Here is a 16,202-nt window from a genome sequence, read left to right on the forward strand (position 1 = left end):
TGAGAACAGTAGTAATCAGAGCTGTGAGCGCTGTGTCATATAGGGTCTCATACCTTGTACCTTTTGTCATGCTGAGATACATGAACACACACACACACACATCCGTCTTGTAAAGTTTCTGCGTGCTGATTTCTTTGCGACTGTACAGCCACTCTCCCTGTTGCTGATATGTTTTTAGTTCAGTTTTATTTTTGTTTTTTGTTTTTTTTTCTGCTTTACTTTAATTGACAAGTTGATGTCTGAATATGTGAGCATGCATGTGGGTATGTTTGAGTTCCTAACCCATTTCTTTACGACAGTAGCAGTACATGACCTCACCCACAGAATGAGAAGTAGGTAGTAATACGGTGTTCGCCGCTGCTTCAATAGCATTAGACTTCGTATGTAAGCCTGTGTGGGTGTGCGTGAGTTTGTTTGTGGCAGTGGCATCACTTTATTTTTTTTCTTTCTTTCTTTTGGAGCTCAGGCATGTACTCCTCTGTTGCAGTATGATGGGAGTATTTTTTTATATTTAATTTTTTTGGCCCCGTCTGTAAGTAAACCAAATATTCACTATGCAGTCACTCAAATCAAGTCAGCTTGCTTTAGCTCTAAAGCCTCCTGTATATACACACACACAACGTAAGGCGGAACTGCGGTTAGAGAAGAGAATCTGAATACCTTCTTTTGTTCCTTTTCTTTTTTTCTCCTGAGAAGCGAGTGAAACTGTTATTTTTTCTTTTTTGCCTACAGCTAGTGCGGCGAAAATTCAAGATTGGTAGAAAGAGAAGTGTTTTATTCTTTTCTGTTTGGTTTATTTGTTTTCGAATGAGCTGACAAATATTTAAGGATTGTAACGGGGCAGGGCGGGGGGGAGCGGGTGGGTTTACGAGGTTAGATGGGGGTTAGGTCGGGGATTAGTTTGTCCAGTGCTGTAAGTGTATCAATTGCATGTTATGATCTCGGATGTAACTGCCATTGATTTTAGACTTTTGTTGGGAGGGGAACTGGTGCAGGGGGGCATAAAACTATCTTTATTTATGATTTTTACATATTATATATATATATTCTGTACCTTAATTGTTTTGTTTGTGTTTTTGTGTTTGTGTTTTTAGAAAAAGACACACTTTTGCCTTTTTATGTCACCCTATCTTGTTTTAATTGTTTTTTTTTGGGGCAATATAAAATTTGTACTTTTATCGTTGCTTGATTTCAAGCTGTTGATGTCATTTGTATAGGTTTAAGATCTGTCATGTTTTGTTTTCCCACATGGCATGCTAGCATTCTGCGTGCAGGTGAGGAAAGGAGTGTAAAATTAGTGTCTTTTGTACGTTTAGAAAACCAAAATGCTTTTTTTTTCTCCTCAGTTTCAATTCATTGCAACTTTTGTTTTATTGTGTCTCAATTGTGTCTTGTTGCTATTATTATTATTTTTATTGTTATTATTATTATTATTATTATTATTGTTATTATTGTTATATTACTATTATCTTCAGGGTTAATATCACACCAAATTGAACAAAGACATTGTGATGTTCCGAGAGAAGATGGGCATAGATTTGTAAAGATTTGGGTCTTTCTTCAGGAACATCATGTCAAAGGTGTGTCTTTTTCTTTTCAAAGCTGAGTGAGCAGTTCATCACTTAGTTTCTCACCCTGCAATGTTGACGTTCGTTTTTCTTCTCTTTTTTTTGTGTCTGCTGACCATGATTTGACCCTGAGTTCCATCCGTGTGTAGCTAGGTTTCACTTTCTTGAGCTGTTATCAGGTTCCTTTATGCTGTATAGAGCTAAATGGTTAGAATGTGTCTTCATCATGTGCAAATGTCATCATTCATAGCTGCTGTTGCACTGGAGTTTTCTGTACAATGTGATGGAACACAGGTCCATTTAAATTCACCATGTTCTGTTCAATGAAGATGAAATTTAGATTTGTTAAAAAGCTCCACTTGTACTGGAATAGCTGGCTCTGTTTAAATCAGATACTTCCTCTGGGTTCAGATAGTCTGCTATGTTGCGTAGGACGTAGTTAATTCTTAAGAAAATTGGTGTCAGTGATTAGCTTGGATACTGTTTGCTGTTGTTGGCATCTCTGTGACTCAGACATCCTAATACTGTAAAATTTCACTGATAGACATGCTTTCGTGCCAACAACAACTGTAATTAGAGCGCTTCAGTTTCCTGGTTTATGAGTAATACAGTTATCTGTCTATCTGGAATAGTTTGGTTTAATCTAACAAATTCAGCATAGCAAGTAGAAAACCTTTTAACAGTGTCATCTGCCGAGCTTCAATTTCAGCTAGCTTGTCTTGGGAAGTTTTTCTTTTGGCATTTTAAAAGAACAAAACTAAATATCCCCGACTCTTGTTTTATAGACACAACCATTGCAGCTTTATCAATGCTTTTGTGTTTCTTTCCATTATTTCATTTATACCCCTTTTAGTCTCATTTCCTCAATATTTCAAATGAAATAAATGCCATTATATTGTGAATACCTCAGGATTTTTTTGAGAAAAAGAAAAAACATTTAAAAACTTAAAACAAATAAATACAAAAAAAAATCTTGCAACAAGTGTTTTTGTCGTTCTTATTTAAGTTATAATGACTTTGACTGCTTTTTATAAAGAAAACGAAAGTTGCGTGGATTTCTTCACACCCCTACATGAAAATGTCTTTTTCAGAGACCATTGTACCCCCAAAAAAGGAAACAAAGCATGGTCACGTTTTGGGTCCAGGTTGATTTAGCGGTGCAAACAAGTAGGCAGACAATTTGGAATTAATTAATTATTTATTATTTAGCAATTGTTACCTTTACAGTACAGAAATCATCCATTACAGCATTGTTTGCGTTTGATATAGTACTGCAAAAACATAAGATCAACAAATTATTTTCTCTCTTAATCAGTGCAAAATATGCTAAAGCAACCTAAATGAGAAAACTGTATACTGAATAGTCCATCATTGTGTTCCTTTTCCATTGTGTAGACCATTCTGGTCTCGTTTCAATGGTTAAAAATGCATTTTTAAAAAATGTCAGTGGTAAAACAAATAAATAAAAATAATTGGCAACCCTTTAAATATAAATGAACAATTCAGCAGGAATAATGAAATCAGAAAGAAAAAGCAGTGTGGTTTTTTTGCTTTTACAGCTCTTAACATGAAGGTGCGTGAATGCTCAGTTACAGGTTTCCACTGGAGGAGAAGGCCAAAAAGCTAAGGTAGGACTTTACTGTTGAACCAGGACCAGAGGATTAAGGGGCTCCTTTATGAGCTATAGCACTGTGAGCTGAAGGACGTGGCAGGGCATACGTGTCCTTCTATATGGCCATTTTTGCTGTGTGAATATGTGCAAAAACAAAAGAAAGGCATCCTTCTTTGACAGGCCAGCAGCTGAAGGCAGACTCAACACACAGACATTTTGCACTTCACTCAGTTTCACTCAATTTCATAGACATTTCACACACATTTCACCCAAAATGCTAATGAGGACAACAACGAATGAACGCTTTCAGTTAGAACTCTGATTTGCATAATAGCTTTCATTCCTTATTAGCAACATGAGCATTTTGGAGTGTAGCTTCTTTCAGTAAGCCCTCAAACAAACACACACACACATTTTGGGCACAACTGCCTCATTCCCTACATTTCTTTTCATCTCTTGCACTTAACAACATTTAAATCACTCGGTTTTCCATCCTTTTCTTTAAAAGTACACTAAGTGATGTTTTGGAGTGTTACTTGTAAACTGCATAACTTCACGGCTCAACACATGATTGAATGAAGTGTTGTGTTAAAATATAAAAGTTTGTACAGCAGATTTCTCTTAGTGCACTTTTAGGGTTTTAGACTGTGCTCTACATTACTTAGTCTTTAAAGTTAGTCCCATTTCACAACGCTTAACCTTCACTCCATCACTCCATCCCTACATTTCTAGGTCCCTATAGTAAATATCACACACTACACCAGTACCTACCTTACCTGTCCTATACTACTTTCCATTTCATCATTAAAATCTATCTACATACTGGTTACTCTTTATCCTTTCCAGTTGCAGGAAAATGTACTGAAAAGATCTTATTCTAGCATATGGAAAGCCTGCAGAACAGAGGCAGCTACAATCTATTTGAAATTATCTTTGGATGGGACGGGTAATGTATAAGGTTAATAATGTTACTATTATTCTACTGTCAGATTTTCCTCCCATACAACAATGTATTTCCACTAGTGTTGGGTGATACAGTATTCACATGACACAACACTGACTTGTAGCAGTGCTGATGGATAACCTCGAAAATCTAGAATTAGTTACTTGCAGTTTCATTTACAGGGTGTATTAGAGTGTTATGGAAGCTTAAAAGTGTAAAAGTAAATACATGCTAAAGTTTCTTTCTGGAAATATGGTTTCTGTGTGTTTAACGTTTAAGGCGTATGATGTATTTTGGTGTATTTTTAAGAGGAGAAAACAGTTTAATCAAAACAAGCTATGTCAGGTCTGTAAGACATTCTTTTAGCGTAGTGTAACTGTAGTGAAGAAGTAGCTAACATGATGTATTTGGTAAATATCATGATCTTGAGTAGAGGACCCATCCCATTCAAAGCTAAAAATGACCTGAAAATGGACAAAAGCTACTAAGGCATTACTATTCTATGGAGGTGAATCTGTTTGCTATCAGATCTATTCCAGCACACCTCAGAGCTGCTCCAGACTACTTACAGTGCAGTTGACTCCAGAAGAATATTCTGTGAACATATTCTTACCCAAGAGAGTTCTTCTATCTCTGGAAGCACACATGCACATATACACACACATCCAGACACGTACAGTTCCAATGGTAATGGTAGGTTGTTGCCGTACCAAGTGAAACAAAGACATTACATACGCAGTTTGTTCTGTACTGGCCGTTACGGAAAACCTGTGCCTCACTGGGCCCTGTGAAATTTCCCTACTGTCTTCCAAAGGAAAAAAGGGGAAAAAAGTAGAAAAGGCCCCTAAATTCAGGTAGCGATACTTCTTTGCATGGGCCCCAAATCCCATGATGCTCACTGTCATGAAGCACTACAGAGGGAACGTTTTGTTTTCCCCTCAAAACAAGAGAAGAGCAGGTGTCACAGTTTTTGTTTGGGTTGGTTTTAGTGGTGTTGCTGTATGTTGTGTAGCACAGTTATCTTTGGTTGACCACTCTCTCTCTCTCTCTCTCTCTTTCCATCATGTCTCCATCTTCATCTTCTCGGTCTACCTTGACTTCTCTTCTCTATCATTCCACTCCAGATCCGTACGTGAGGGAGCTACTTCCCTTTCACGTGCCTTCTGATGTCTGGATGTCGCATCACTTCCTGTCAGCAGTCAGACAACTCAGAGCACGTGTTTGAGTCGCTAGGATTCTTCCTCCTCTGACGGGGGAATTTCTCCTCGTCCTACACGCGCACACACACGCACACACACACACACACACACGCACACAGAGTATTTACACTACTGTTCAAAAGCTTCGAATTGCCATTCAGAAGTCTGGGGCAAATATCTTCAGCTATTATCATTAGTAGTAGTATTAATATTAATTAAAAAAATGATAAAAAGTTTGTTGCAGATAGATAAAATTATTCTAATTTGATACCAGCACTCCAGTTTCATAGGCTTCAAAAATGGTAAGACATTTTAGACGTTTCAGTAATGATGAACAGAGCTGTAAATTATGTAAAATGACTGAGAAAGCCAAGTAAGTATAAAAACCAGCCTGCCTCCTATTTTAAAAGTAGTGATCAAATCTCAAAAATTCCAGAAATAACTATAATTAGATAATTATAGCATATTATTAATAATTTAATGACATTGTGTTGTTTTAAACAGGGTCAGTTTTAAAGCATAGGTGACCAAGGCAGCTGCCATTCTGCTGATCCTCATTTCAGCCCGACATACAGCTGGCACTGATCCTGACTGTGCTGATTGCATGTATCAGTGCTGTGCTGACTGACTGCCCCCGACCACCGCCCACTCCCTCACTGGTCATACGACGAGCATGGTCCTTCGGTGTTTCGGTATTTTCTGCTCATGTCCACCTGTCATGCACTGATAAAACTTGATAATGTAAGACTAGTTAGCTTGTAGTATTCTAATATGTGGTGGTAGCGTACATCCCACTGCAATACATTTGTTTCGAGATCCATTTCAGAGTCTGATACCTGATGAATATCATACTTTCACAATGAATGAAAGCATCTATATAAAATAGCTATTTTCACATGCAGGATATTGTATTACACTTGCACTGATATCTTTTTTATGTTAGTCTTTTCTCCCTAGATTTAGATCCATTATTTAAAAACTATGTGGGCAGAATGACGTGCTCGCGGTGCGCTGTTGTGAACATACCGTGGGCTCAGGAATCTCTTACAAATCGTAAGAGTATATCCACCTTACGTTATTAGGATTGCTCAAATAATAATCATCTTGTTAAAAAAATTGGATTGCTGATTACATGATTGTATGTGATACCCCCCTCTCTGAAACACGCCCCATCGACTGCTGCACAGGACTTTGTTTCTTTTTTCTTTAGGCTAAGGGGTTTATAGCCACTGCTCCCACAATACATAAAATTTAAAAACAGCATCTGGATAAAACAAAAACAGCATCTGGTGTCTATAATGTTTACACTGTTTAAGTTATTACTGAATTAAATTACAATTCTTAAGATTACAAGTTATTCCAAAATTTTAAACATTGTGATTGTGACTGTAATAAAACTATTATTTTAAAAAAGCTTAAACCAGTAGCACCCGTGTGTGTATTTTCCTCACCGCCTGAAAGACGCCATTTGCTCCCCAATCCCCAGGTGAGTGGTCTTCAGGGTCATCAGCTTCGTCCTCCTCTTCTTCACCTTCCTCCTCCCTCACTGTGTCCATTCCATCCTCCTCATACTCTGTCAGACCGTCCGACTCCTCTGCTGCGCATACACACATAAAACCATCATCACAGCATACTCGATGACATCAAACTGTTTCACATTATCAACACTCTCAGGCTCCATTCACGTCTGGCATTAACATGCGTCCTGGTTTATTTGAATATTAGTGGACTTCGCTGAGTTCAGGTGTAAATGGGGTACAAAGCGTCTCGGAGACCGTGATCCTATCACTCAAGTCACCTTATTAAGTGGTCAGGGACACATATCATTTGAGCACCCTGAAGCAACACCGACAGCAACAAATGACCACCTTAATCAACTGTGATATCACAGCCGAGAGGAAAGGAGCTGCTTTGCGTAGCTTCTTTGTCTTTTTTCCTATTTTGTTTTAAGTTGCGTAATTTAACTGTTTGTAAAAGCCTGTACATTTACACCAACAAAGACACATGGGACATTTCTGTCTGACAATGAATGCAGCGATAGACTGACATAGTAAATGTGCAGGGAACCCTTCCTCCAGTCACAATCAGGTCATCACCGGACACACAATCGAGACACATGAAAATGCCAGGTGTAAACGGATAAACATCTTGCTGTCCACTTGTGATCAGATCACTCCACGTGGATGTTAATACCAGGCATGAACAGGGCCAACGCATTGCTCAATAAAATCTGCAACAGCACTGGTCCAACTCAGGGCCTTACAGAACAGAACACACAGAGTACATTCAACACTGCTAAGTTCTAGTTAGTAGCAAGTTACCATCAGCCCCCACGTAGCTCTGCACCGGCTCAATCCTGGACACAATCTCAGCCAGGTCAGTGAAGTCTGCCCCGGGACACGTGCAGCTCTGCCATTCAACAGTAAACAAACAAAATACCACATTTCAACCTAATGTAGGTATAAGGCTATGAAACACCACACTTTGAGTCAGCTCTCCGCCGTCTGAAGTGCTTGTGTTTATTAGAACATGGATAAACTACATGAGTACTCAGATCTGGACACACGGGTATCAACACACAACTTTCCATTTAAACTATTACTTATATATTGAATCTCTTGGTTTGTCAAGGAAACTAAAGAGATCGCTGGGAGATGTAAAAGTAGGCTCATATGAATCAAGCATTTCATCAGCACTCACATCAGTTTTCTTGCTGTCAGTATAGTCAGCTGAGCGGTGGTCTTTCAGCACGTTCTGGATGATGTCACCGCGGGCCCAACTGGTGAACAGCAGTTTCCCGTGCTGGTAGCCCACGTCCTGCAAATGTAAAATACACAGTGGTCATACTGTCACCAGGGCCTGCCTGATATAAACATTTTGCGGTCGATATTGATTTTAAGGGGCTAAAAATTCTGATAATAAATAATTTCGGCCAATGTAATGTTACAGTTTCAGTTAAACAGGGCTTGATATGACTGTCATGACCCATGATATCATGATATGATTGTTGATTAAACTCAAATAAACAGAAGAAATTAACCAAGCCTTAAATAATATAAATGCTGAAGAGGAGTGACTTATACTGGGGTCCATAGTGGCAAGGTTTAGCCCTATAGTAGGGAGACTGCGGTGTCCGAATAGAAAACAAAAACTACAATTATTCGTGTAATATTGGCAATATTTCTGTTGAAGCTGATCAAACCAAGGGTCAACAAAATCAGGCTTTAACTGACACACTAGGCTATACTGGTATGTACTAATACAGACTATTATTGTGTAAAAAAGAGGAAGAGGGCATCTGGGTATATATACAGTTTGAACACCACTGGTCAAATGACATGTTTTGTTGATTTCCTGAGTGAAGTTAACACATCATCTCCAGAGAAGAAAACTCAAGTATGGCAATTTTCTACAGATTTTAGAATATCATTTCTATGCATTTCTATGCATTTGCTTTGGATAAAAAAAAAATTTAACCAGACTTTTTTTCTCAAATAAACAGTAATTGTGCAATAAAATTTGCTGAAGTATGCTCTGTGTAGAGGATGTGTAACTTATTTTCACTTAAAAAATCAACAAAACATGTCATTTGACAGGGGTGCACAAACATTTGCATAAGGAACTAACGAGCTGTACCTCTTAGATACCCAAAATTCAGTAATACACAAAAATAATGTACACAAAGGTCACTGTAATTGTGTCTGATTTAAAAAGTACTGTTTATGCTGTATCTTTGGTTAAGCATGAAATTTTTCAGAAATCATCAATCATCCTTATCTTAATCACCGGTGTCTGTGTACACCCCACCTATTTGCATTGCTTTGTTCAGCCTTGTCTTTAGTCAGTTCTATCTCTTCAGTTACTTTTCTTGTGTGTGCCTGGCGCACTGAAAATATCTGTAATCCAATTTCTGATCCTTGTCCAATTTAAAAAACAGCTCCTGGTCATCTTTTCCTATTTTGGGTTCAGCATCATCTCAGATCCAAACAGGCTGTGAAAAGCACCTGTATAGTATCACATGCCGCATGATCATAATATAACAAGTAATCTTAAAATGCAATACAGTGGGAGAAAATTCAATTGCACTCACGTAAATCTCGTCAAACTTGCCAAAGTCCATGGTCTTGAAACGGTCAATGGGTGGCCGGATGTACTCGCAGTAGGCACTCTTTTTGACCACCTCAAGCTGCCGTACACAGGAAACGTAGGCCAACCGGGACTGAATCTCAGCCATGTCGGGAACCTGACGGAGAGATGATCATTCTGTCTCATTAATCAATCCTTTAACATTACAAAGTATACAGTTATAAACAGTTATATTGAACTATGCTGGTAGCTGGAGTCATTTTTATGATACATCATCTTTGATCGGTTGAAGCTGACCAGATACAGGGACTGATTTCCAGCCCCAGTTTCTTTAGGGTAGCCCTACAGTAAAAATGTGGAATCACTTGTCACAATAATTCCAATACTTTTCTGTTATTTGATCAGCTTGTTAATGATTTAAGTATTACTATATGCTACTGTTCAAAAGTTTGAAATCACTTAACATATTAATAAGTTAGGTTATTTCATATACCTATATACATATACATAACAATGTAAATCTTTTGAAGTACACACAAAGATATTATACATACATACATCATCTAAACCGCTTATCCTTCTGGGTCGCGGACAAAGATATTAGATATTCAATATTTTGAGTTATTATATATTGTTAATTCTATGCTATATCTATTACCAATATATATATATATATATATATATATATATATATATATATATATATATATAGTCAAGTCATCTACCTCAAGATCTTTCTCAACATTTTACAGCAGTTATTTTAGAATTATGTACACTCTGTTCATCATTCTGGACACATCTAACACTGAACTATGAAACTGCACAGAATGAGCATACTGAATTCATTTTATACATTTATCTGAAATCAAACTGATTTTATATTGTTATATTGTTTTGAACAGCATGTAAGTGGACAGCATAAATGTATATTTAGATATTTAATATATAAAATAATTTGAGAACAACAAGAAGTTAATTGATAAAATACTGTAAACTATAAGTCATCTGATTCGAAATCTGATCACAAATGTATATAGAGATATTCTGGGTGTTTATTTAATATATATTAGTCATTATAGAATCATCTACAGCTCTGTTCCTCATTCTGGACACATATAAACTGATTAGTAAAACTAAGTGTGCTTCTGATTGACTTGCGATGAAAACCTGCAGCAATGCTGACCCTTTGGTGACCCCTGTGTTAAACAGAGCATCGTCACTTGAATCAGTAGCTTTAAGATGTACTGACTGTAACTTGAGGTAAATAAAAGAGGTCTTGTGTGAACTGAAGCTGTGTTCAAGTGGAAACTGGCTGGGAGGAGGTTTTGCCTGTCCTAATGAAAACTCATCCTAGATTAGTGGATATTTTCAGCTTGGCTCTGGGCCTTTCATCAGAGATGATTCCACACAATTTCTGTAGTGTTGACAAGAACAATCTGTTCCACCATTTATCCTTTTCCACCTCCCCACCTTCACTTTCTCCGCCCACGGGTTGATCCGTTTCCACAGCAACCACCAGCCGGACAGGCTGTCGCCGTAGTTACAGAGATCGGTCTCGTCCTGGCTGCCCACGTCAATGGCGATGACTGTTTTGGCACCTATGTTCCGGGCAATGTCCGCTGTGGGGCATCATAATCGGAAGCAAAGACACACACACACATCCAAGGGGCAGCAGGAAGAAGTAAACTTTGCGGTTATTATTTCATCACAATAGTGCAGCGAACTTTTTATTACACAAACCACTACAACCAGAAAGCTGCACACAGCTGATGTGAGCTATGCTGTAATTATACACAGCTTACATCAACTTTCACTCTAATTCGAGACTCTGTCGAAAAGTTTAAGGCTGTCATTATTGATTATACTTGTAGTCGAGTGATCTACTGATTATTTTGCAGAATAATCAAGTAAGTTTTCAGAGGCCAAACAATAAATATTGAACAATAAAAAACTACAAACTGAAGATTCCAAACATTTCCTTTGAAAAGAAGATTAACTAGGCATAAAATCGATAAACTTCAATCACTAAACTTAAAAATAGTTGTGTCCATCAAGTTTCTTACTAGGGCTGCAACGACTAATCAGTGTTAACATCTGCTTTTTAGATATTTTAATTTTATTTCAGCAATATAAACACAGTTGGCTTAAGGGATGAGTTATATTTTGCTCTAAATTGCATGGCTAAAATAAACTTGTCCATTATCAGAGTGTTTGTGTGCTAATGCATCCAAACTTTCTCCACATGGATAGGGATATTTTAAAAAAAAAACTACTTCACTAGAATGGAATTTTTGTGAAGCATTTTATGGAAAATTATTTACAGGGTGGGGATTTTAAAATGTGTTTTTTCAATTATTGATTAAATGATGCCATAATGAACCAATTACTTGAATACTGAACTCATCAGTAGTTGCAGCCCTATTTCTTACTATAAGAGAGAACAGTAGGAGAATTTAAAATATGCCTTATCATCACTAAAACTCCCAGTATTGCAACACTGCAAATTTGTGCATCACTATACATGCTAAATGTTATTATTAGCATCAGACAATTTGTTGTTTTCTACACTCATGTATCTGTCCCTATTTAATAAAGAAAGAAAATTAAATAAATGGTAACGCTTTATTTTAATAGTCCACTGTAGATGCTCTGTAGCTACTCAGTCTGTTTTTAACCAACATTCAACTAAATATCTATTAAATGCAATTGAAGTTGAGTGTGATAGATTCTCTTAAATCTAACCTTTACCTGAACTTCAACACAAAACCTACACCGACTCCTAAACCTAAACCCATAATGTTGTTGAAAATCAACTTATTATCAACAGAAAGTTTAATAATTTAAGCATTTGTAGATCATCTATACGGGACCATCGAAATAAAGTGGGAACAAATAAATAGGACTTTTCTGATTATGTACATTTTAATCTGTGTTTTTTTCAGGTTTATTCAAGTAATCGTGACAGCCCTAAACTTACGACAACGCATGAAGAGAGTGGTTAACTCAGCTTACTGGTGCGTGTTTGGTGCTTGAGAGCCAAGAGACTGGGAAAAGCCAAGATAAATTCTCAGTTAAACTCAGATTAGACTGAACAGGTTTGTCACCAGTGCATAATAGGACGTGGCAGATGACAGTGAGCATGGCTACACTTAGACAACAGACTGAAAGGTTGCCCCTCAGATTGAAATCCGGTCTAATTTAATTCTTGTGCTTTGATGGAATTACTGCATGCGCTCAAACTGGAACTGAAAATACTATGTTCCCCATGTTTAAAAGATATGTATCAAATTCATAAAAAGGTATTTGGACAGCATGTTTAAATAATGCTAAAGATATGGATATGGCTGAATAACAAGTGAATGTCTCTGTTTCAGATACAGTCTTCCCAGTCCCAATGACTCTCACAATTGACATGACATTTCAGAAACATGTTAAAGTGCCATACTTGTGAATCTCAGTGTAGATCTCAGTTGAGACCAATCTAAATGTCTGAATGCGACCAATCTGAATAATCAATAATAATTATTTTAATAATATATTTTAATTATATAAGAGGCATCCTTAATTATGGTAAATTACATTTGGACCAAAGCTGACATAAACATTGTAATAATATACGATTCACAATTAAGTCAATTCTGTAACATGCAGAGTCATGTCTTAATTCACATAACAATATAACATTGGACACTGTCTGGTGTATGACACTTTTTGTATCCAGTTAGATTTGGGGAAAATAAGCTTTACTTAAAAAGCCAAGGAACAATGTAATTAAGTGTAGTGTATTCTTTGTGTAGCTCAATCATAAACCAGACAGAATATCACTGACAGTGGGGCGCAGTTTTAGAGGGTGGTGGCGAATCAAGAAAATTTCAACTAATCTCATCCACCAATGCTCTCAACAGCACATACCCTGTGACACTTTCACCATCTGGAGCTCAGCATACACAAGAAGTCAAATAGATTATTCGTTTTTCTTTCAACCAATGTCAACATTTCAAAAAATTAAAAAAATGATCATTTTAAAACTGTAAATGGATAGCCCAGATGGAAAAAGTAGAATTACTGACTTAATCATCTCCCCGAATAAAGGGTAAACACACTACTTACCCACAACCAGATAAGGGCACAGTTTCCCCAAATCATCAAAGCACACAGATCACTGTAAATCACTTTGATATCACTTGATATACTATCTCTAATAGTTACCCATTAGAAGTCACAGTTATTGCCAGCAATAACAAAAGTATTGTGTAATTCTATATTAAGTATTTCTCACTTGTAGCTCATTAGAACAAGCGGAGAAATTATCAGTCAGTTTAGTGCAGGGGTGTCAAACCACAGGGGCCATATTTAAAAAATCTCAAAAAATCTGTGGGAAATACTTCATTTTTAATTAATGTTGCGCTACAACCCCAACTGGCCATACGCACAAACTTTAGCAGTAAAATAAGCAGTGAAAGGCACTTATAATAGATCCTAAAATATATACATAGATACTTGAAATATTGAATTTAAATGTCCCCAGGTGCTCAGTCTTTTAAACCTACCTATTTGCTTGAACTAGACACCTGGTACTTTCTTTGCTGCAAGTTCATTGATACTTGGGCTCAATTTCTAAGCTGCTGAGCTAACGTTAGGTGTTTATACTGGTTGAACTGCAGCTGAAATGCAGCTACTGTGTTTGGTGATATAATAGTGTGGAATTGTGTAGAATTGCATAGAATTGAGGTGTAACCACTGTCCCATAGATTGTTGTAGAGGTAGGAGAGTCAGAGCGCACATTATGTGGCAGTGCATGCCAGGAACTGTTGTGCAGCGCACTGTGAAACATATTGCTAGAAAATTAAAATATTCTTGTGGGCCGGACAGGATTGTGTTTGACACATGGGGTTTAGTGGTTCAAAAAGATGATCCCACATTTGTGTTTGTAAGCAGAAGAGGAGATATTCTATTACTATATACGATTACAATCTTATCAGGTTGTAATGACATTTAAAGAGCAATGACTGTGACATTTTGAAAAGCCTCTCTTCTCTGCTCTCAGCCAGTGCTGCAGGTAAACAGCTGCTAATCATTCTGACACAATCAACAATGGAAAGCCACTGTCCAAACAACTGTAACATTAGCTACGCTAGCTAGAAAAGCTAAACTGACCTTAATCAGCATTAACTAGTTAGCTTAAATATATGCCATATCTTATTTGGAGATATGTTAGCGAAAAGACTCTGATCTACATCCATAAAAAAATCAAAAGAACACATAATTGAGTTTTTATTATATATTTTTATGTAATTTAATTGCCATTTCTCTTTAAATAATGTATAGTAAATTCATTGTATAATACCTTTAGACTTCTAAGAGTTAGCATGATCTTAAAGCTCCAATGATCTCCAATGATCCAATGATCAGTGCAGGAAACTGTGCCCAGTCCTTTTTACAACCCACAACTCAACAGTTCAGTTGACTACCCCATATCTTTCCTCTGGCCCTGTCCCCATACAGGCCATCTCTGTCCGAGGCCTGGTGAGGGGCTCTACTTGCCTGGTAGGTTGTTGATGTATCCGCCGTCCATGAGCAGGTTGCCATCTTTGGGGTCGCAGAGGGGCGGCAGGTACCCGGATAGGGTCATGCTCGCCCGCACATAGCGCCACAGAGAGCCTGCCACACGGGGGGAGGGAGGGAGGGAGGAATACCACCTCTTAATAACAGCTAAAGAATGGCTACGAAAACGTGCAGGCAACCTGCCAGCAACGTAGGTTAGTGGCACACGGGCCAGCGGAGGGAAAAACGCGATGATGGTCACCCCGTGGATGGCGTGTGGGAGGCTGGAGTGTAGATGACCATTGGTGTGTGTGTATCACAAAGAGAGGAGGTAGAGTTAACACTGATTTTGTGAGGAAGACTCAAAAACACTGACTCTGTCAAACACTCCCTGCATTATGCATATTGGAACTCAATTCCATTTTTTATCTGTTTACATATTCTTCTCTGAATTTAAATCCGTTAGGGCCCGACCAATATATCAATCTGATGATAAAATTAATTGATACTAAGTTTCCACCGAATTACTGCTACCCCTGCATCAGGGGAAACCTCACAGATAAAAGTATTGATTCATTTAGGTAATTAAACAAGTCAATAATTAAACAAAGGACTTCTGACTGACAAAAACAAACGTTTGGCTAATGCTTTCAGTTAGAAAAAATATTTCTGATAAATATCTGATATTTGAGTGGGGGGAGGGGTTTCATTTAACTTGAGGGTCAACTTTGAATTACATATAAGGGCGCTTAGTGATACACAACTCTGGGTTTTCTGAAGTCGACTCAAACTTTTGTTGCTGTAGATGGTGTTGGCTCCTCAGCTATGCTTAACAAAGCGATATAGCAGAGATTAAACCATGCTAAATGTAGTTTGCAGCACGATCGCACCTTAGACGTGCTAAGGCAGGTTACAAGTGACTTTTTTTTTTTTTAATTGTCACGTTGCTTCTGTTAAGTGTACCCTAAAGCTAAAGCCTACAAATGTGTTTGTTAGCTAAGGGCGAGCTACTGACTTTACATTGTTTAAACGCAGTGCTGAGTTTGATGTTTTCATTAGTCGTGTCCGTAATTTTGGGTTTGTACGTTAATGAATAACAAAGGCTACTGATAAAAAAATCTTCATTCATTTAATTATTTATATGTTAAATTTGGCTTTGTTTAACCTTCAGATGAACACAGCCACGCCTCCCATCAAGACAGCACCTGATGTGAGTGACCAACGCCAGTATCACACAGTGCTACCAAGCT

The 16,202-nt window shown here is 37.6% G+C and overlaps 1 protein-coding gene across 3 annotated transcripts in view; it reads right to left on the reverse strand.

Annotated features, from left to right (window-relative positions):
* Positions 1-5,058: 5,058 nt before the first annotated feature.
* pnpla6 (patatin-like phospholipase domain containing 6) overlaps positions 5,059-16,202 on the reverse strand; it is a 44,973-nt gene continuing 33,829 nt past the window's right edge. For 2 of the 3 annotated variants that reach the window (XM_036563391.1, XM_036563390.1), the window contains 6 exons: positions 10,879-11,027; positions 9,413-9,565; positions 8,023-8,139; positions 7,644-7,731; positions 6,774-6,919; positions 5,059-5,393 (listed from right to left, as the gene is read on the reverse strand). In XM_036563391.1, coding sequence (XP_036419284.1) covers positions 5,316-5,393; positions 6,774-6,919; positions 7,644-7,731; positions 8,023-8,139; positions 9,413-9,565; positions 10,879-11,027 — 731 coding nt within the window. In that variant the 3' untranslated portion in view covers positions 5,059-5,315. Of the gene's footprint in view, positions 5,394-6,773; positions 6,920-7,643; positions 7,732-8,022; positions 8,140-9,412; positions 9,566-10,878; positions 11,028-14,952; positions 15,070-16,202 lie in introns of all 3 variants that reach the window. The other variant, XM_036563389.1, reaches the window with a different exon arrangement.

The sequence above is a fragment of the Colossoma macropomum genome, unplaced genomic scaffold (genome assembly GCF_904425465.1).
Source record: "Colossoma macropomum unplaced genomic scaffold, Colossoma_macropomum, whole genome shotgun sequence".
In the NCBI taxonomy this organism is placed as follows: domain Eukaryota; kingdom Metazoa; phylum Chordata; class Actinopteri; order Characiformes; family Serrasalmidae; genus Colossoma; species Colossoma macropomum.